General features: G+C 38.7%; 2 protein-coding genes across 3 annotated transcripts; one reads left to right on the forward strand and one right to left on the reverse strand.

Annotated features, from left to right (window-relative positions):
* The first annotated feature begins 976 nt into the window (after nucleotides 1-976).
* h3f3c (H3 histone, family 3C) lies at nucleotides 977-5,796 on the forward strand. The gene is made up of 4 exons (XM_059351220.1): nucleotides 977-1,128; nucleotides 2,998-3,141; nucleotides 3,892-4,045; nucleotides 4,363-5,796. The coding sequence occupies exons 2-4, from the start codon at nucleotides 3,014-3,016 to the stop codon at nucleotides 4,489-4,491; spliced, it is 411 nt and encodes a 136-aa protein (XP_059207203.1). The 5' UTR covers nucleotides 977-1,128; nucleotides 2,998-3,013; the 3' UTR covers nucleotides 4,492-5,796.
* Nucleotides 5,797-10,313: 4,517 nt separating this feature from the next.
* Nucleotides 10,314-13,308, reverse strand: LOC131986324 (homeobox protein otx5-like). 2 transcript variants are annotated; one of them, XM_059351219.1, is made up of 3 exons: nucleotides 13,212-13,308; nucleotides 12,087-12,238; nucleotides 10,314-11,866 (listed from the first exon to the last, which is right to left on the reverse strand). In XM_059351219.1, the coding sequence occupies exons 1-3, from the start codon at nucleotides 13,306-13,308 to the stop codon at nucleotides 11,228-11,230; spliced, it is 888 nt and encodes a 295-aa protein (XP_059207202.1). In that variant the 3' UTR covers nucleotides 10,314-11,227. The 2 variants fall into 2 exon arrangements, with proteins under 2 accessions (XP_059207202.1, XP_059207201.1); XM_059351218.1 differs by having other exon boundaries at nucleotides 12,087-12,247; nucleotides 13,197-13,308.
* Nucleotides 13,309-20,486: the final 7,178 nt, after the last annotated feature.

Genomic DNA, 20,486 nt, shown 5'->3' on the forward strand with positions numbered 1-20,486 from the left:
ATGCATGTATGGGCTACATGTTTTTTCTGGTACAAAAATGAATTAATATTTTATAGCTGCCAGGTCAAAAATGACCCCTAAGATGTGATTTGTACCCTGTTGGTGAATTTTTATGGAAATATGAACAAAGGCAATGTTTTTACTTTTTCTCCTGTTTCTCAGGTCATCAAGGGGGTTTCCTCTGCTGTTCAACAGGGTCAACCCTATGTTTCCCGCACGGGGAACAGGATGTTCCCCGTCTTTCCCAAAAAGGGTCCTATGTTCCCCTGTAGCAATACATACCGGGGTGCATAGGACCCTTTTTCCTGAAAAAGGGAACATGGACACCATGTTAAACATAGTGGCAGGTCATTTTGACCCCTAAGACAACACAGTGGTTAAGTAAAATAGCCATGTAATACCACAGTGGACAAATGACCTAAGTCATGTATTCACAGCCTAATGTTCCAGTCCAGTACTTGAGTTGATATGGTCTTTGTCTATTGTATGTATTTCTGAACGTTATTAGGCACTTGATAATCGTATTTATTTTTGCCTTGCTCCTCATCACTTTTACTTCTTTTTTTCAGAGCGTTTATGCTATAAAAAACATGTGCCTGAATTTACTAACACAAACTTTTGTTGCCCCTTTGTGTTCGTTAAATCGTATTGCCTAAATACTAAATATTAAGACGATAAAAAACAAAAATGAAAAAAAAATGCCGTCACGTCAAACAAACAGTTGTCTGTTTGTTTAACGTAACGGCATTTCTCTTAAATAGCCGTTACGTTAAACGTTTTAAATAAACGTTTTAATAACGGCAATTTTTTCATAAATAGCCGTTATTATAAATGTCTGATAAAATAAAAACATATTAGTATTACTTCACATACAGTTATACCGGTGTTGTCACGTTGTATCCCAAAACGAACAACGTTTCAGACAAAAAAAAAGTTGAAGATAAAAATTAAAGTTACAATGTTTACAAATGTTGTCAGTTGCATTGTGGGAGACAGATGATTGACACAGCCGCCATTTTGCTCCTGCTCTGCTTCCATTGTGTGTGAGAGATAGTAAATATCTGACACTGCCACACAACCACAACTCACTTGTATCCTTGCGAAGAAAAAGCACTAAATTCACCCCTGGTAAGTAAAATTTCTGTCACAATTTTTTAATCATAGAATACTATTTAGCATTTAGTACAGAAAATGAACGGGATAAAGTAGTTTTTGTGCTAAAATAGCGTGTTTTTCGACGCTGTCGAGAGGAGAAAAGCAGCTGCCTAGGCAGAGAGACAAACGGCTCAGTAAACGGCTAACTGGCGAAATAGCTGCTCCACTTTCATATGTCATTTTTCTACTTCGCCGTTTCGCGTTAATACATCATCGCTTCACACGTCTTGACGCTTATTCGATAGCCACACTTGTCTCCTACGTTTTGTTGGTACTCTTGTGTACAAACGTTGTTTATTTCTGAGGGAAAATATCAAAGTTTACGTCCCGCTCATTGCCTCTATATTGGTAGGTTCATTTGGGTCTGCGGCCATAATCTTGCGGAATGAGGCGGAGTTAAGGCTGTTTGTCCCGCCTTAAATGCAACAGACTCAGCCCTCATTGGTCAGAAAATGCGACACGGGCATGGCTGATTGGTGGATTTCAGAAAGCTACGCTGTCTAGCATTGTGATTGGTGTGGTCTGGAGCCCACAGTGTTTGGATTGGTTCGAGACGGTGTGTCTGTGCTGCTGCCAAACCGGGGGAAAACTTTTCCCAGGCGGCCTATTCCTGCCCATCAAAGACTTTGAGATAGATGTAGGAAAACAAAACTTTTATACTGTTAAATAAGATAAGATATGACTTACTGCAGTGGGGAAATTTGTCACAGCAGCTCAAGACACAGACACATAGATATGGAAAAATTGTATTGTAATCGTAAGTTTATTTATTTCAAGACAGGGACAGCGCACAATAAAACATTAATCTTGTACAACAAGAGAATATGCATTGTGCCAGGTTTTAGCAGATTGCTATTTTCCACCTGTAGCCCCAGGGCAGGTTGGTGGAACAGTACATAGAAAATAAGTAAAGAAAAACAAAAACATTAAGTAAAATAACAGAACAAGGCAAAGACACATGATATAAAATAGATAAATAGAAACATTGAAGCAGATTCGACAGGACAGGCTTCCCCCAAACACAAACACACACACACACAATTCATAAATGTGTACACTCTTGTCTTGACAATAGCCAACACTTAGCAAGAAAACAGAATAAAGAATATAAAATAAGACATACATATATTCAATGCACATTCTATACATACATATGTGCTATTTGGTATTTATTCTCAATATATATGTTTGTGTTTGTGTGTTTTCCTGAGCGTAATTTGCATTTTACAGATATTTCAAATTGGAGAAAATATATATATTTAGCATGTTAAATAGGTTTTTGCATTTAGTTGTATGAACATCAGTGCATAAATATATTTAAATATATGCAGAGATATACACAGTGTAGAATAAGGGGTATATGACATACCGGTATATATAATAATGTAGAAATAATACAGAAGGCCTAATAATGGTTGAATGTAAACAGAGATTGTGCAAATAAACCAGTAAAGTGAAATACAATAAAACTACTGCCCCTTATGTGGATATATGAGTAAAAATAATGATAAACATCCACATAATTCTCTAAATGAGAAACATCCTCATCATGCATCACTAACGTGTGGCAGACACTGAATTTTAATCATTAACCTGGCAGTATTATGATGATATTATGATTCAGGTATATTTTTTTGACTTGTCTGATCATCTTTTACTGTTTTCTGTCAGTTTACTTACAGGGCTTTCAATGAATAAGTATTCATATTGTGTTAGTATTTCCACTGATAGGTCATAAGACTGTTGTAGATACAGACATACAGTGTATACACCTGGCAATGCCACAGAGAAAAAGTATGAACTTTGCTAAGCATGATGTTATATTCTTGATATTCCCTTCAGGTGATACTTTGTCGTAATGGCTCGTACTAAGCAGACTGCTCGTAAGTCCACTGGAGGAAAGGCTCCTCGTAAGCAGCTGGCCACCAAGGCTGCCCGCAAGAGCGCCCCCTCTACTGGTGGCGTCAAGAAGCCCCATCGTTACAGGTAACACTCTTATATTCCTTCAAACAGTCACATTCGCAGCTTTCATACTTAATGTTACATTCATGTCCTATGTGCAATTCTTACAATGTGCATTGTTATTAACCAGTAGGTTAAATGCACTGTTCAGAGTAAACAACTGTGGGCGTCTTTTTTGAAAAGTGACAACACTAAGCTTTACATAGAGGCTGTTTGTTCAGAGGGTTAATCCTGTTTAGCCTGTAGGAAGGATATACTCAACTCAAATAAGACTGAGGACTTGGGCTGCAACTAACGATTATTTTCATTATCGATTAATCTGTCGATTATTTAAACGATTAATCGAGTAGTTGTTTGGTCAATAAAATGTATAAAAATATCAATCAGTGTTTCCCAAACCACAAGATGACGTCCTCAAATCTCTTGTTTTGTCCACAAACCAAAGACATATTCAGTTTATTGTCATAAAGGAACAAAGAAACCAGAAATATTCAAATTAAAGGAGCTGAAATTGGGGAGTTTGGACTTACTGTCTTTTAAAAACTGCTCAAACCAATTATTCGATTATCAAAATAGTTGACGATTAATTTAATAATCAATTATTGTTTGATTAATCGAATAATTGTTGCAGCTCTACTGAGGACAAATCAAAAAAGAAAAAATTCAGCTCATCAATTCAAAACACCACATATTTGTATCCTGGATTAGTCGTGACGTATCATTACATTCCTAGCTTGGAGGAGGTTAAACTGACCTATTGCTTGTGGGTTTCAGGCCTGGTACCGTGGCTTTGAGAGAGATCCGTCGGTACCAGAAGTCCACTGAGCTTCTGATCCGTAAGCTGCCCTTCCAGCGCCTGGTGAGGGAGATCGCTCAGGACTTCAAGACTGACCTGCGTTTCCAAAGTGCTGCCATTGGAGCCCTGCAGGTGTGTGTGCACAAAATATATTGATAAGGGGCGTCCCGGTGGCTCACACCGGTAGAGCGCTTACCATGTAGGCTGAGTCCTTGCTGCGGCGGAGCAGGGTTCGAATCCGGCCTGAGCTCCCTTTGCCGCATGTCTTCCCCTCTATCACCCTCTTTCTATCTATCACTATCAATAAAAGCAAAAAAATGCCAAAAAAATAATCTTTAAAAAAAAATATACATATATATTGATAAAGCTGCATTAGTATGAATGCCAATATGTAAAACTGGTGCACTTTACCTGCTAATATGTGTTGTCGTCCTCCGTTTTCCCTGCAGGAGGCCAGTGAGGCGTACCTGGTGGGTCTCTTTGAGGACACTAACCTGTGTGCCATCCATGCCAAGCGTGTCACCATCATGCCCAAAGACATCCAGCTGGCACGCCGCATCCGTGGAGAGCGTGCTTAGACGGCCTCCCTAATGTTTCACCCCTGTCCTGTTTTTCTTTACCTGCCCCTGTCCTCACTCCTTTATTCTACCCCACGCACCCACCCACCCATCCCTGTCACCTTCCCCTCCTGCCTGCCCAGCTTCTCAGTAGACTTTAGAGTAATCCTGATTATGAAGAGATAGAAATATGTTGAAGTCTGGTCTCTCATAGGTTTTTGTCTTCACCAAATGTTTTTAGGGTACCTTTTTTCGTGCATGTAAAAGGTTTTGCAGATCAGACGCACATGTGCACACATACTCAAACGTGTCATGCAGTTTGTGAAGCCCACCCCTTGAGCTCACCTGGATTCTTCCAGGGTGGGAAGCCAGCGGGTGTGGTTAGTGTGGCGAACAGAGCTGAAGCAGAGGGATGTGGCCAAGGGGCTAGTCTGCTTAAGGGGAGCTGCAACTTCCACAGCAGGGTGCTATTAAAGCTAGTCCTGAGGCCTCTGCCCCATCTGAACACCCTCCCGCCATGTCCACCTCCTGCAGCCCAACTCCACCCTCACACGGCTCGCTGTACCTCCTCACACCACCTCTTCACCTCTGTCACCTGCACTGGGAGGGGATGGCGGCCTGTTGGTCTGTGTGTGTGTGTGTGTGTGTGTGTGGACGTGTAAGCTCTGATCTTTCAAACCACTCGTACTCAACAAACAAGAATCTTTTTGGTTGCTTCAGACTATTGATTTATGTTGTGGATATGGTGTCTATTTTTTTTACGCATATAATTCATGGATGAGCATCTCTACTCCTTACCACTTACAAAATCAAGAAATAATAGAAAAAAGCAATTCATATTGCCAACATGGTTATCATTTATTTTTTTAACTTTTTTTTTTTACAGTGATCTGATTCGCGATAGAAAATCAGGAAGGGCTTCTCTGTTTTCCAAGGCAACTTCTATTCCAATGGCAGCCACACGGGGGCGATGGTTTACCATCTCCTCTATTCAAATGTTCACTGTAGATCAGTCATGACACATTATGCTTCTTCTCTCTCTCTCTTTATCTCTCTCCACAGATAGGCTTTAGACTTGTCACAACAGTATGAATCGACATTATAGTGAAAGTCACACTCTGCATGTTTAGGGTCTGTGTCTCTGCTCTGTAGATCTGAACATATATTCTGTCCCTTTCTCAAAATTTGTGATACACAATATAACCTCATATTTGTTTTCTTTTATATTTTTCTTATTCCTCAAGATTTTCAGACGTATAAATAAGCTGATCTTTGTATTTTCCAAATTTCTCATATTATGGTGGTAATAAATAGGTGTTAAACAAACTGATGCGAGTTTGTGTGATTTTCTTTTTTGCTTTACGGTGTTGGTGTGTTAGTGGCTTTACAAAAGAAAGGTTAGATTTAACTTATTCCAGGACTGTGCCACATGGAGAAAATCAATATTTTTGACCAAATATGTGAACATTTTTCTTGCAACGATATTGTTGTGCTAAAAATTGGTGCTTTTACAAAAATAATTGCACAATGAGAGTTTTGATACATAATCATCACTGATTTGGATATATTGGCTAAGTGGCTAAATGCGTAAATATGCATGAAAAGTATTTGTATCATACATTATACAGGTGCATCTAAAAAATATGATAGAAAAGTCCATTTCCAGTAGTTCAAGTCAAATAGCCCCAACTAAGTATTGAGTCATATAGATGGACATACTTTTCAGAGGACAACATTTACATATTAAAAATCCACTTTTTGAATTTAATTACTGACAAACTTTTCTATGATATTCTAATTTATTAAGATGCACCTGTATTATCATGTAAAGTGTCCTCCATTTAGTCCTAATTATGTTGATAAAGTAAACCTAGAACACTCAAATGAAAACAGGTTTTTATCTTGCCCCAATCTCTGGCACTACGTTTATGAAATATACATTTTGACATGTTTTTTTTATATGATTTTGTAACACAGGCCTCTCGGTCAGCTGACTCTAGATCATGTCCCAGTCCATGGCAAGTTGTCCGGCTATGAGCACAGTAGCACAGTATTGGTAAATTATAAGGGAATGAATAAATGAGAGCAGGTGGATGAGAGAACTCAGGCACATGTTGGAGGATTTGTGAAGTAATGAGAAGCACTGCTGCAGATTCTATCTTTGGGATTCTATTTACTTTTTAAAATTTGCTTGAAATGTTTTTCTGCAGTTTCTATTGACACAAGGAAGAAAATGACTCCTACAGTGTACGTCGAGAGAAGAGTTAATCTGCGCCCTCTAGTGGAGGCATTTCACACAACATCTGATTTCTTGTCCCACCAGTGCAAACATCACTTTTTAAAAACATTTTTTTATATCAATTACAACTGAAAAGTACTTTAACTCAAGTAGGTATTTCCATTTTATAATTCTTTATACTACTACGCTGAGCGAAATATTATACTTCTTATTCCACTGCATTTTCTTGGCATCTAGTTACTTTTCAGAACGACTTTTTAAAGAAATGTAATCAGCATATACATGACAATGCATTGCAATTCCACCACAGCCAGCAGTGTACATTAAAAAAAGCTACCTGCATGCTTATTAATTTGTTTTTTGTCTAAGTCTTTATATTATAATTGATAGCAATGAAGCCTTGGATGTCACTTGAATGAATGATATGGACAAATCTAACCATTTTCTCATATATTTACAATACATTTTCTTTTTAAAATATATTATTTTGCAACGAGTTGTTTTACTTTTAGTTCTTTAAGTGTATTTGGATGATTATACACTTGTATTTGAATGCAGGACGAGTAGGAGTATTTCTGCACTGTGGTATTGATACTTAAAAAAAAAGCTCATAAAGATGAGACACGACAGCCAAAAGTATTTTTATTTTTATTGAGATTTTATGTTTTATTTGCTTCCATAACATGTGTCCTTTCAGACTTTTGTTTACTTTACTACACTTTATCTGTAAAATTCTCCTTAACTCACTGAAAGTTAGCATTAGACAGTGGTGTAAAGTAACTAAGTACATTTACTCAAGTATTGTACTTAAGTACAATTTTGAGGTACTTGTACTTTACTTGAGTATTTCCATTTTATGTAACTTTATACTTCTACTTCACTACAGTTTGAGGTAAATATTGTAGTTTTTACTCCACTACATTTAGCTGACAGCTTTAGTTACTTAACAAGTCAAGATTTAACATAAAATATATGATACATTTAAAGTTATTAGACTTTCTTTTAATCAAATCGTATAACAGTATATCAAGAAATAAAATGAGCCCTATCTATACAAAATTAAAACACTGCTTACATGAAAGTATACAATATACAATACAAATAATTTAATAAATATTTGGAATATATAAAACAATCTGAGTGGGTCCATTCTTTATTACAAGTACTTTTACTTTTGATACTTTAAGTAAATTTTGATGCTGATAATTTTGTACTTTTACTTAAGTAAAATATGAATGCATGACTTTTACTTGTAGTGGAGTCATTTCACAGTGTTATATTAGTATTTTTACTTAAGTAAGAGGTCTGAATACTTCTTCCACCACTGGCATTAGATAATGCTGCATTTCTTTATTTAAGCATTAAATTTCAGAAAACTTGTAATACACACGTTAAATAATCGTCCTAATGTAAGTTATCAGCCGTGGAAGTTTCCTGACTTGTCCCCTGAAGTAAAAGATGTGAATACTTCTTCACCACTGGAATCACAGCCTGGAGGTTTCTTCCTCAGACCGTGTGCCGTGTTTTTGTTTTCTGGCATCAACCTTCCTCAAGGTCTGCCCCGTGCCATCCATCCCCCATCACATCTGCTCCTCCCTGGGATTACCAATGCACAAATGTCCGTCTGAAACTCTCAGTGCTGAGGGGGAAGATTACAAGTGCCTTGCACCCTCCAAGAGAGGTTAACCAATCAGGGCGCATAGACACAGGGATTAACCAATCACACCACGGAGAGGGAGGGCAGAGGGATTAAAGCAGCACAGAGAGGGATTAGGTCAGTGTTGAGTGCAGAAAAATGCTTTGAAATGTCTCTCGCTACCATCTCCCACTGCATTACATCTGAATTTATAATCAAAATGTTGTGATATTTTACATGGATCAGACATGATTTACATGACAACAAAGATAGGAACTAGATTTTATCATTTGGGTCAGAATTCTATCAGAAATATTTACTAGATCAAGCCTCTACAGTCATGGAAAAATTATTAGACCACCCTTGTTTTCTTCAATTTCTTGTTTATTTTAATGCCTGGTACAACTAAAGGTACATTTGTTTGGACAAGAGCTCATAAGAGTAATTTTAGAGCTGATATCTAGACATTTTTCATGGTTTTCTTGATAATAACCAAAATCATTATCAAGAAAACCATGGAAAATGTCTAGATATCAGCTCTTAAATTAAACTCTTATCAGCTATTTTTGTTGTTATCATTGTATTTGTCCAAACAAATGTACCTTTAGTTGTACCAGGCATTAAATGAACAATACATTGAGGAAAACAAGGGTGGTTTAATAATAATTTCCATGACTGTATACTGATTTAGCTGACTGGAAATGTTTCTCATGCCCCTGTTCGCAATTCGATGGTATATTCTGTGAAATTACAATTTAATCTAGCTTTAAAAAGATATGCCCAGAAATCAGTTAGAAGGCGGATAGTTAATGTAACAGAGAATCAATTTTCTCTACCGCTCTCCTTCCTTCACAACACACACCTCTATAAAAACATTTTTTTTTTACATAATTTGATGTCATAGTTAAGTTCGCGTGGCACTAATCAGGTCATGTGGGGATTACCAAATCGTCGGAGGAGTTGGGGAGATTGGTGGAGGGTGGGGGGGTCCAGGAGGAGCTGGTAGAGAGATATCTCAGAGCTGGAACAAGCCATTCATGAAAACGACTGTAGTAAAATGTAGGCCTGTCACAATAAACTCTTATCTTATCTCTCATCTCGGTTTAGTTCTGTTTTCTTCTGCATTTTGTGTTTGTGTCTGTCAAATTCCTGTTTTGTTAAGCGACTTTGAGTACCTTTAAAAGTGCAATAAAAATTGTATGTATGTATTATTATTATTATTATTATGATTATTATTATTATTATTATTAATAATAACAATAATAATAATAATAACAACACATGTTTTTAGGAAAATATATTTTTCCAGAAACTATCACAATAAACGATAGTATCATTGTATCGATGTTTTATTTCATAACGATATTAGAGCATTATAGGTACATCCTTTCCCACAGCAATGAATTTTTAAATTTCAAGAATATTAAACATTAGAATTGAAATGTGGAAAAAAAAATATCCTAGAAAAATAAAACATAAATAGATAAACTACAACCAAAACAAAACTTTCAGGCTCTGTTAACAAAAAGCTGCACTGAGATAAACATTATGTATTATATTATTTTATTATTTAAAATAAAATAAAAGCACAAAAGTCATGCATGTAAACGTGGTATATTGATTCCAGAAAAAAACTATCGTGTCCATTTTTACATATCGAACATATTTTTATATATCGTTTTATATATCGAAGTTGATATAGTAATTATCGTGACATGCCTAGTAAAATGCTTTATTAAACTGCATTGTTATCTGTGATTTAGATGTTTTGGAACATTTTTAATTTTCTGGGGTGCACAGAATGAGTGGGGTGACACGTGATGTGAAGCAAAAGGCAGATGACCTGAGAGAAAACATGCAGACGTAAAGAAAAAAAGCTATAGGAAAAGATGGATAAAGATAGAAAAGATGGAGGGAAAAAGGGAGGAGAGAGCCAGGAAAGGAAGGGAGGAAGAGAAGGCTGAGGTGGGTGAGATGGGTGAGAGACAGAGAGAGACAGAGGGGGATAGGGCAATAATCCTAACTAATTCACTTAGGGCATTGCTGAAGGGAGGCTAAGAGGATTGGAACACTCCCAGAATCAGATAAACTAAAATAACCAAGATGGAGCAGTGAGAGCCATGCAGGCCATATGACAAACATGACCACACAGGGCCCCATACGTCCACCGTGTTCATGACCCCTCACTGTGCTACTAACAAGCTCATAGACACAAAGCACAATGCATTTATGAGAATCTCAATGATTGTCAGTGCACAACGTGTAAAGAATAGATCACTTTAATAATGTCACACAACTAAAACAGAAGATCTAGTTTTTCCATCAAACAGATTGGGATGATCAAACTAAAGGCTAACACTGAAATACGCAACACAAATGCTCAAAAATGTCTAAACGCAAACCAAATTACATATTTAAATGAGCATAAAATGATAATAAATAGCTTGAAATAATTAAACCCTGACAGAGGAGGTGACCTAGAGGACTCCACGGCTCCTTCCCATCGCAGCAGCTCTCCTTTCACTCTATCACAATGCAAACTTAAAACAAAATGAAACATGGCTCTGTGTGTTTCCAGACATACCACTTCAACATTTTCCTACAAACTCTTTAAAGGCTTTTGTTCCCTTATTATATGTAGCGTGAAGAAGACAACATATATGATTTGCAGTCAGGCAGCATCGATGACAGTCACTGGTCCCTTCAGCTCCAAAGTCATTCAAATAAAATGCATTTCTACAGAGGTCACCTTTAGAAAATAAAACAAAATCTTACAAACAAGAGACTGAAAATCAAAGACAACGAGTCCTCTGGCTTCAGAACTGCTTCACACTATCTCACACGGGACTTGTTGACACATGAACACCATCGTTTCCTGGTTTTTAAAGGACCTGGAATTTCCAGGAGTTTTGGTCCTTGTGGTCCAGGCAGTCCATTGTGGTGAAGCCCAGTTTCCAGGCCTGCTGGTCCTTGTAGTCCAGGCAGTCAACGGAGGTGAAGCCCAGGGAGGAGGCCGTGCTGTAGCCCTGCGAGGACAGCGAGGCCGGCGACTGGCTTAGGGAGCCCCCCATCGAGGGCACGGTGATGGGGCTGAGGGCGCCCACGGTGCCTGACAGCTGCGAGTGCATGGGGGACAGGTAGGCGCTGCAGTCCAGGCCGGTGAAGTAGGAGGTGGTGCTGGCGTAGCCCTGGGTGTAGGCCGACGGCTGGCCGTAGCTCATGGGATAGGGTGAGGGCCGCTGCATGCAGGGGGCCGAGGAGGAGGCCAGGGGGTCGGGCAGGGGCGAGATGGCCGGGCTCCAGATGGACACGGCAGTGTTTCCAGTGCTGGAGCTGGGGACCAGGCTGGGGCCGGACTGGACGGAGGAGGGGCTGTAGGAGCCGGAGGGGTTAGGAACAGGGTCAGGGGCGCTGGGTTCCTGCACTGGAGAAGCCTTCTTTTTGGGAGGGCGGGGCTTGGACTGGCCACTGCTCTGCTGCTGCTGCTGACGGCACTTGGCACGGCGGTTTTTAAACCAAACCTGGAGACAAAGAGGAAAACACACAACTTTATAGTCCAGAAGTTGTAAATAATTACAAGTGTTGGGTTCAGGGGTTACTATAAGTGCAGGAGATAGAATAGACATGCTGTTGTTCTCCTTCTGGTTTGTTGCCTTCTTTAGATGTCTTTTATCACTGTCACTAACCACAAACACTGAACAGTTAGGCCTCCATCTTGGCTCTAGCCTACTTCTGCAGTACCTGCACACGTGACTCCGGCAGGTTGATCTTCAGGGCCACCTCCTCCCTCATGAAGATGTCTGGGTAGCGGGTCTTGGAGAACAGCGCCTCCAGGATGTCCAGCTGTGTCCGGGTGAAGGTGGTGCGCTCCCTGCGCTGCTTCCGGGGAGTGGCTGCAAAACCCAAAAGACGCACACAGGGGATTATTATTCTGGCAGCAGTAGAGGTGACCTGAATTATGAGCACAACTCATAATTCTGACGTTTTAAAGGCAACATGACATGCTGTTTAAATGATCATTTGGGTTGGTTTGTTGTTTTACAGCTATGGCAGTGAAGAAGACAACAAATATAAATATGAATAGAGAGTACATATTAAATATTGGTCTTCTTTTGACCAATATAAAGACAATATCTATTTATATTACATTGTATATTAGTTGCATTGTATTAGAAGCCACTGGTTCTTTTTTGAGTTATCCCAGATAAAGAGAATAGATCCACGGTATTTATTTAATTATAGTTTTTCCAGTAAGTCATAGACTATCCATCTGACCCCAAAGGAACACAGCCAAGTGCCATAAGAGGAATTATTATATTATTATAGTCTCTAGAATTGAGCATTTATCACAGTAATGGTCTGGTTTGAGAAGAAAAGTGAGAAACATAATAAATTAAAAATATATGTCAACTCTTTTCTGTATCCTGACAGACACTGAACTCGGGAGTGCGCACAGATTATCAGCGTTTCACTTGTTTCAAAGGGTCTTTTGTATCTGCGTATTAACAAAAGAATATTTACGAATAAATTAAATCTCCCACAGCGGACTCATGTAGAAAGTAACAGCTGACCAAAGTTGCCATTACGTGTTATTTTTTTTTCTTTTGTTAAATCCGTTTAATAATTGTTATTTTGTACAGTTTACTATGTACTCGTTATTATACAAACATCTTATTCATAAATGAGCTCCTATAAAACAAATTGTTGCATCGTTAATTTCTTTTCGGTCGCTACAGCTTTACGCACAGCTTGCGCGTCTTTACGCATCAATTTTATAGGAATATACTCAAAATGACTAGAAATTCAGCAGTCAAATAATATAAAAGTAACATTTAAAAGTTAAAAAATACAACAGTTTATACTTACAAGGATAAGCGACAGTCGTGTGTAGCACATCCATTCCGGGGCCAGGCAAATTTAACCCGTTCATGGTGTAATGAGGTTGCTTTATGTAGGACATCATCCTTACAGCAGGCTTTTAAGTCCTGTCGCTGACTTGTATGTCGGACACGCAACGCAACAACCGAGGGCCCCTCACAGCTCCGCTGGGGCAACAAGTCGGTGCGCCGGATCCAACCGGCTGGGTAAAGAAGCGGGACGCGCCGGAGTTCACCACAGAAAACTCAAAGTTTTTTTTTTTTCTACCTGCAGTTTGAGCTTTTACTGTCTGTCAGCTTAGCAGCAGCGCACACTGCAGCGCACAGAGCATCCGAACGGCTTCTGCAAGTCGGATCTCACACAGTTAAGTCATCACACAGGTGAAGTGGCCCCTGGATGCCTCTGCGCCTTGGTCAGGTTGCTCTACTGAGTTTCTTTACCGGCACACGCTGCTAATTAGAGGGAGCAAGTGGCTTCAGCAAACCCCTCCTACCACGCGCGCGCAGGCACACACACACACACACACACACGCGCGCGCACACGCGGGCGCACACACAGACACAGACACACACACACACACACACAGCAACAGGCTACATAATGACAAACCACACTTACACAAAGTTTATTCTCAAAAGTTCTCAATTATTTGTCTCACTCTATTTGTTTCATTACTGTTGGATTAAATACATGAGTACAAGCTAAGTAAAAATATAAATAATAATAATAATAATAATAATAATTAACATTTGTTAAAAACTACACATACGTCCAAGTGGATGTTACTTTTAAAATTAATGATATTTCACTTTTTAAGCAACTTTTTTTGAGTGAAATAATACATACATTTATATTATAATATATAATAATACATTTCAGATATTAAAATGTTAAATAAAATCCCAGTTTCCTAATTATTAGACCACCCTTGTTTTCTTCAATCTCTTGTTCATTTTAATGCCTGGTACAACTAAAGGTACATTTGTTTGGACAAATATAATGATATGGTTTTCTTGATAATGATTTTGGTTATTATCAATAAAACCATGGTAAATGTCTAGATATCAGCTCTTAAATGAAACTCTTATCAGCTATTTTTGTTGTTATCATTATATTTGTTCAAACAAATGTACCTTTAGTTGTACCAGGCATTAAAATTAAAAAAAAAATGAACAAAAAGGGCGGTCTAATATTTTTTTCCATGACTGTACATTCACACATAATTGACAGATTACATTTATCTCCAAAACAGCTGCATACACACATGCTGCGTTCACACACACACACACACAAACACCCAGATGCACAAAAGCGATAAAGCTCATTTGATTTATCATAATATGCTTTATCTGAAAAGTAAGTATCTTATCTCCAGATAAAGGGAGGAAAGACAGAGCAATCCGTTCAGTGGTGGAGCAGAAAGGAGGCTGGAGGGAACTACAGCCGCACACAGGGACAACGGATGTGTCGACTGGGAAGAAGAAAGACAAGAAAACTGCAGAAGATAGAGAATGTGGCCACAGGAGGGTTGAAGATGGAGGGAGGAAGGGGAGAGAGCAGCGTGGACAGAGGATTCAGAGCACGCAGACAGATGGCACTTCATGGATCCTCCAACAGGACACATTTGAACAGAAATGGATCCTGGAGTCCCACTTTGTTTCTGTGGACTGTACTGTAGGAATGAAACCAAGATACATTCACATGTATTGTGAATAAAATTAACATTGTTTATTTGTTTGCTGTTATAAGATATAAGTTGTAAGTTATGATCATGTTTTCAAAGCCTTTGAAAAACTTTTCTATCAATATCTTAACATACATTTATTATTTATGCCTGTTTTTAATTTATTCAAAAATAAGTTTGTTTTTGCTTTTTGGCTGTTAAGGTTGAGTTTTAATCACAAATAGCTTTTTTTCCCCCATTTAGGTCTTTTGGACAATCTGCCATATTGAAATGTTGATTTGTTAATATAATGTATAATGCATTACAATTATCAAGGGGAGATAGCAGGTCAACAGTAGATGCTACATAAAAGTTATATAGATCATCTTAAAGCTGTGTTTCATTTTTTTCTCGTTATAAATCTGCAATAAAAGTGTGTTCTGATTATCACAATTCAAATGTTGAAAGTTTACTGTTTAAGGCTTCAGAGGATTATTATAGTATACGAAGGCCATTCCCATGCTCCTTTATGTCTCAAACATTGCTGCAGCAATGTTTAGGTTGATACCATTTGTTGTTCAAATTATGGTGCTAAATTTATATATGTAGATTTTTTTTTACCAATTGAAAATTGATAAAAAAATGATCAAACATCCCTTTGATAATACCACACTAAGATGCCAAGACCCTTGGGAACACCATAAAAAACAAAACAATATTGTCATTTGGCATCAAAAAATGTTTTTACATTTTGTAGATTTCTTTTCTTCAGCAAAAGTTCAGTGTGGTCAAGTTTAAAAAAATGGTTTCTCTACAATGAAATGGCTACTATGAGCACTTACACCATCACACATTAATACAATGGAGCTCAATGAATCCGCAAGAGTGTGAACTTTCCAGTTATGCCCAATTTATGCAATTCAAACACTATTTAGAGCAGAAATATTGTATACATATTGGTGAAAAGAACCCATTTGTACAGCATAAGAAAAACTGCATGATTTCTGCGTAGGGCTGGGCGATATATCGTTATAAAAATTATATTGATATATTCTTAAATGTGATATGTAATTAGACCATATCACATATATTGATATAGTTAATAAAATGCATTTCTTTATATATAAATCAGGGATGGGCAACTTAATCGTGGAGGGGGCCACAATTTTTCATCGACACTACCACAGGGCCACATATAGGACCGTGCACTTGTGATGAAACTGCAATTTTAAAAATGTAAACAGTGCAGTAACTTAACATATTTCGTGCTCAAATGCATGTATAACAGTATAAATAGGAATACAAAAGGTTTGAAGCAAATAAAAAATAACCACTTACAGTGATTTCTTTTTTTTCCAGTGCAAGAACAGCAGACCAACATTAATTGCAAGAAGTCATTTTGTGCATTTTTACACTGCACTTTTAAGATTTCATGCTCAAATGCATGTAGTTGTACTGAGGGCCACTTCAAGTGAGGGTGCGGGCCGTATGTGGCCCCCGGGCCTCCAGTTGCCCATCCCTTATATAAATACTGCCCTTACTAGGGTTTGTCATATTTAGTTCTTTTGTAATGTTCATTATTATTTTGTCATATAAATGCATTTATTGCAGAAAAAGATTGGCTTATTTAAATTCATAGGCTACTGAGATTTGCATAAAGTGGGCATGTCTGTAAAGGGAAGACTCATAGTTCCCATAGGACCCATTTTCATTAAGATATATTTTTCCCTCGCTAAAGTGCAGTTTGGATTGTTACTCCTTGTTCCAATCTTGACAAGATATCCTGGTTGGTACCAATAGATTCCTTAGGACACCTGACTGATTCTTTTGTGTGTGACTAATATTATCTGGTAACAAATATCATATTTGTAATATAAACACTGATGATGTTGATGATTGAACCTCTTGCAGCTGCAATAGCAAATAGCGGAGTGCAGAAGAGGACTGAGCTGGTATAATCCCTGCCCGACTGCCCTTCCCCCTAACACTCAGAGAAACACATTCAGGATGATGCAAGCAAGCGTTTTTATTTTAAGACTGAACAGTTTGTGTTCAACAAACTGTAAGCCTGAAAACTCAGGAAGATGGAAATAAGACAGAGAACAGGTGGATGTACGTCAGGTGGAGGGAGGGAGGGGGAGCAGGTACAGGGAGGAAGGGGAAGTGAGAGGGATGGAGGAGAAGCAGGTGAAGGGGCAGAGGGTGGTGGTGGTGGTGGTGGTGGGGGGGAGGAGGTCCGGTGTTCGTCCCCACTGACACACTGCTGCAGTTAATCCAGATTAGAGTGTCTAAAACAGGTCGGCTAAATCTGCAGGCCAGCCAGCAATACAGAGGCTGCTGTCAGCCCCAATCACTCACCCTGCACACACACACACACACACACACACACACACACACACACACTCACTGTTATAATCTCCTCTGTGCAAACTAGGTGCCACCAGCAGCTCAGCACCCCCCCTCCTCCCTCCCCCTCTTGTACCAGTTGGAGCAGACTGGACACACACACACACACACACACACACACACACACACACACACACACACACACACACACACGATAGTCTATTACTCCAATGAGCACTATATCCAACCCTTAGTTATATTGTGGGTTTCTCTCCCTTCTGGTGTATGAAACTGTCCCAGGTTTGAGATTCTTCAAATCACTGTGTCACTATTGTCATAGCGACACTGTTGTCACTATGATATATTTAATATGGAATAATCATATACACCTGGCCTTCAGCTCATCCTCTTTACCTGTATACAAGATGAAATTAAAAGAAAAATTGTCGAATAATGACATGATTGTCTTATGTTTTTTGTTTTATTATTATTGTTTTTTTATATTTAAATATCCTCCCTTTGCTTGTGAGTCCTGATGTTTCATTTGTTATTATTAACTTATTTTGCAAATTGAGTTGTAGCCTGTAACAGTCTTTGTATTATATTTTTATCAAATTGAATTTCAGCCTGTAATTATTTTGTTTGTATTTTTTTAATTATAGTAACCTGGTGAGATCTCTCTATAAGCCCACTTTGGGTTTCTGACCACTCCAGCACACACTATTTTCATTCCATGTGAAAGATATATTTGTTGTGTTTATTGTTTGTATTTCGAATGATTGTGTGCAAGTAAATCAAATTAAATCAAATCAGTTAGCATTAAGAATTTGACCCTTGAAGCTGAAGGCCCATATGGACACTAAAAGGGTTGTTTGCTGTAATTGTTTGTCTGTTTATACGGCTGTGAGGACAACAACCAAACCCATAGACTGTATAAACATGTTGCCTTCTCTGTGACGTCATCCACAGGTTTGTATGTGAAGCTCAGTGCGTTGGCTCCGGCTGTCGCCATCTTGGCGGCGCCTGACTCCGCCTGCCTCCTGGCTAGTCCAAAAATAGCAAAAAAAGTGGAGCATGGGTGGAGCTGAGGCAGGCCAAATGAAGACCGGTACACAACCTGTCAGTCAAAGCAAGGTTATAATAGTTTTGGATTTTTCATTAGTTTTAGTTTTAATTTTCTTGTGAATTTTTGTTTTCAAATTCAGTTAGTTTTAATTAGTTTTTAGAGTGGGTTTTCTAGTTTTAGTTTAATTTTTTTTTTTGAGAATGCTTACTTTTAGTTTAGTTTTTATTAGTTTTAGTGTTAGTTTTAGTTTTTTGTAATGGCCTATGTGTGGGGGGTGAGATTCAAAGAGGTCATCGAGTGTATCGAATTTTGGTTTGAGTATAGACATCCCATTCTCAGTAAACATATTTACCAATGTGTTGCATGTTGCATAGAAACACTGGATTATGTATGAAAAAAGACGAAAACGAAGGACATTTTCACCATAATTTTAGTTAGTTTTAGTTTTGTAACCACACAATACAGTTTCAGTTAGTTAAAGTTTTTTAAAAAACTATTGTTTTAATTTTTATTTCAGTTAACGGAAATGCTATTTCAATTCTAGTTTTTGTTATTTCGTTAGTTTTCGTTAACTATAATAACCTTGAGTCAAAGCCACCACAACATTTATCAGGCATAACTTTAAGCTTCAATATAAACTAAGCAGCTGAGTTCTAGTAACCCAGCCACTTTTACAAACCCTAGAAAAAACTCTTGCAAACCAAATTGCACTGTGTACAGTCAACTGCTGTACACCAACTGTTCTACACTATTGCTGTTTGCACCGGGGATAAGAGGGAAACACAATTTCAATTCTCTGTATGTCCTGTATGGCAGCATTGATAAATAAAGTTGACTTAAATTAACTTAAATGACTTATGAAGGGGGAATTAACTTTAGATACTGAAACCATTTTTGTCACAGGCTTTAAACATGTTTACTTTCATTCTTCATTTTATTTTTCAATCAGCAATGGAGGTTACTGCTTGGTCAAACCTGAAAGAATTAATGATTGGATAAGAATATTACATAAGAACATTCACATAGTAATCTCACTCAATGAACCAGATGTTTTAACCCTAGTTTTTAATCTAGATGTCCAGTGTTTTTAAACTGTTTTACTCTGCTGGCATATTTTTAAGCTCTTTTATCATGATGTTGCTGGTATTATCACATCTATTGTATTTTTGGGGAAACACACTTACTGGTTTTCTATATATATATTACTAAAAGTAAATACACGGTTGCCCATAGAGTTGGAATAACTTTTTTTACCTCTTTCCATGAAATGATTGTGAAAATGTGATGTATTCTTGACCGATAAAGTGTATATCTTCTCAAAACGTTATCAATCAACCTCTTCTAAACATGATCTTCTGGAAGAAAAATGCTTCATGAATCTGTTTTCTGGATTTGAATGTATTGTGATATAATATATTATCTTAAACATGCCTGTGGGTAACATTGTGCAAAGCGGTTGGGATGAAAGTCAGCACTTCCAAGTCTGAGGCCATGGTTCTCTGCTGGAAATGGTGGACTGCCCCGGTGGAGAGAGGTACTGCCTCAAGCGAAGGAGTTCCAGTATCTCGGGGTCTTGTTCAGCAGTGAGGGTAGAACGGAGCGTGAGATGGACAGGCGGTTTGGTGCGGCGTCAGCAGTGATGCAGGCGTTGTACCAGACCGTCGGTGAAGAAGGAGCTGAGCCTGAAGGCAAAGCTCTCGATTTACCGGTCCATCCATGTTCCAACCCTCACTTATGGTCATGAACTTTGGGTAGTGACCGAAAGAACGAGATCGCTGATACAAGCGGCTGAAAGGAGTTTCCTCCGCACTGTGTCTGGGCTCAGCCTTAGAGATAGGGTGAGGAGCTCAGACATCTGGAGGGAGCTCGGAGTAGAGCCGCTGCTCCTTCGCGTCAAAAGGAACCAGCTGAGGTGGTTTGGGCATCTGGTAAGGATCCTCCTGGGCGCCTCCCGTTAGAGGTGTTCCAGGCACGTCCAACTGGTAGGAGGCCCCGGGGAAGACCCAGAACACGGTGGAGGGATTATATCTCTCTCCTGGCCTGGGAACGCCTCGGGGTCCCCCAGGAGGAGCTGGACGTTTTGGCTGGGGAGAGGGGCGCCTGGAATGCCCTGCTTACCCTGCTGCCCCCGCGACCCAGCCCCGGATAAGTGGAAGAAAATGGATGGATGGATGGATGGATGGATGGA

This window comes from Centropristis striata, chromosome 15 (genome assembly GCF_030273125.1).
Source record: "Centropristis striata isolate RG_2023a ecotype Rhode Island chromosome 15, C.striata_1.0, whole genome shotgun sequence".
Classification (NCBI taxonomy): domain Eukaryota; kingdom Metazoa; phylum Chordata; class Actinopteri; order Perciformes; family Serranidae; genus Centropristis; species Centropristis striata.

What these genes read in the sequence shown, in the direction of transcription:
- h3f3c (XM_059351220.1), top strand. Translation starts at nt 3,014, where the DNA reads ATGGCTCGTACTAAGCAGACTGCTCGTAAGTCCACTGGAGGAAAGGCT. An exon ending in AAGAAGCCCCATCGTTACAG is followed by an intron (nt 3,142 to 3,891) that starts GTAACACTCTTA and finishes TGTGGGTTTCAG; the next exon opens with GCCTGGTACCGTGGCTTTGA. An exon ending in CTGCCATTGGAGCCCTGCAG is followed by an intron (nt 4,046 to 4,362) that starts GTGTGTGTGCAC and finishes TTTTCCCTGCAG; the next exon opens with GAGGCCAGTGAGGCGTACCT.
- LOC131986324 (XM_059351218.1), bottom strand. Translation starts at nt 13,308, where the DNA reads ATGATGTCCTACATAAAGCAACCTCATTACACCATGAACGGGTTAAAT. An exon ending in TCCTTGTAAGTATAAACTGT is followed by an intron (nt 12,248 to 13,196) that starts TGTATTTTTTAA and finishes TGCGTCTTTTGG; the next exon opens with GTTTTGCAGCCACTCCCCGG. An exon ending in TGCCGGAGTCACGTGTGCAG is followed by an intron (nt 11,867 to 12,086) that starts GTACTGCAGAAG and finishes CTTTGTCTCCAG; the next exon opens with GTTTGGTTTAAAAACCGCCG.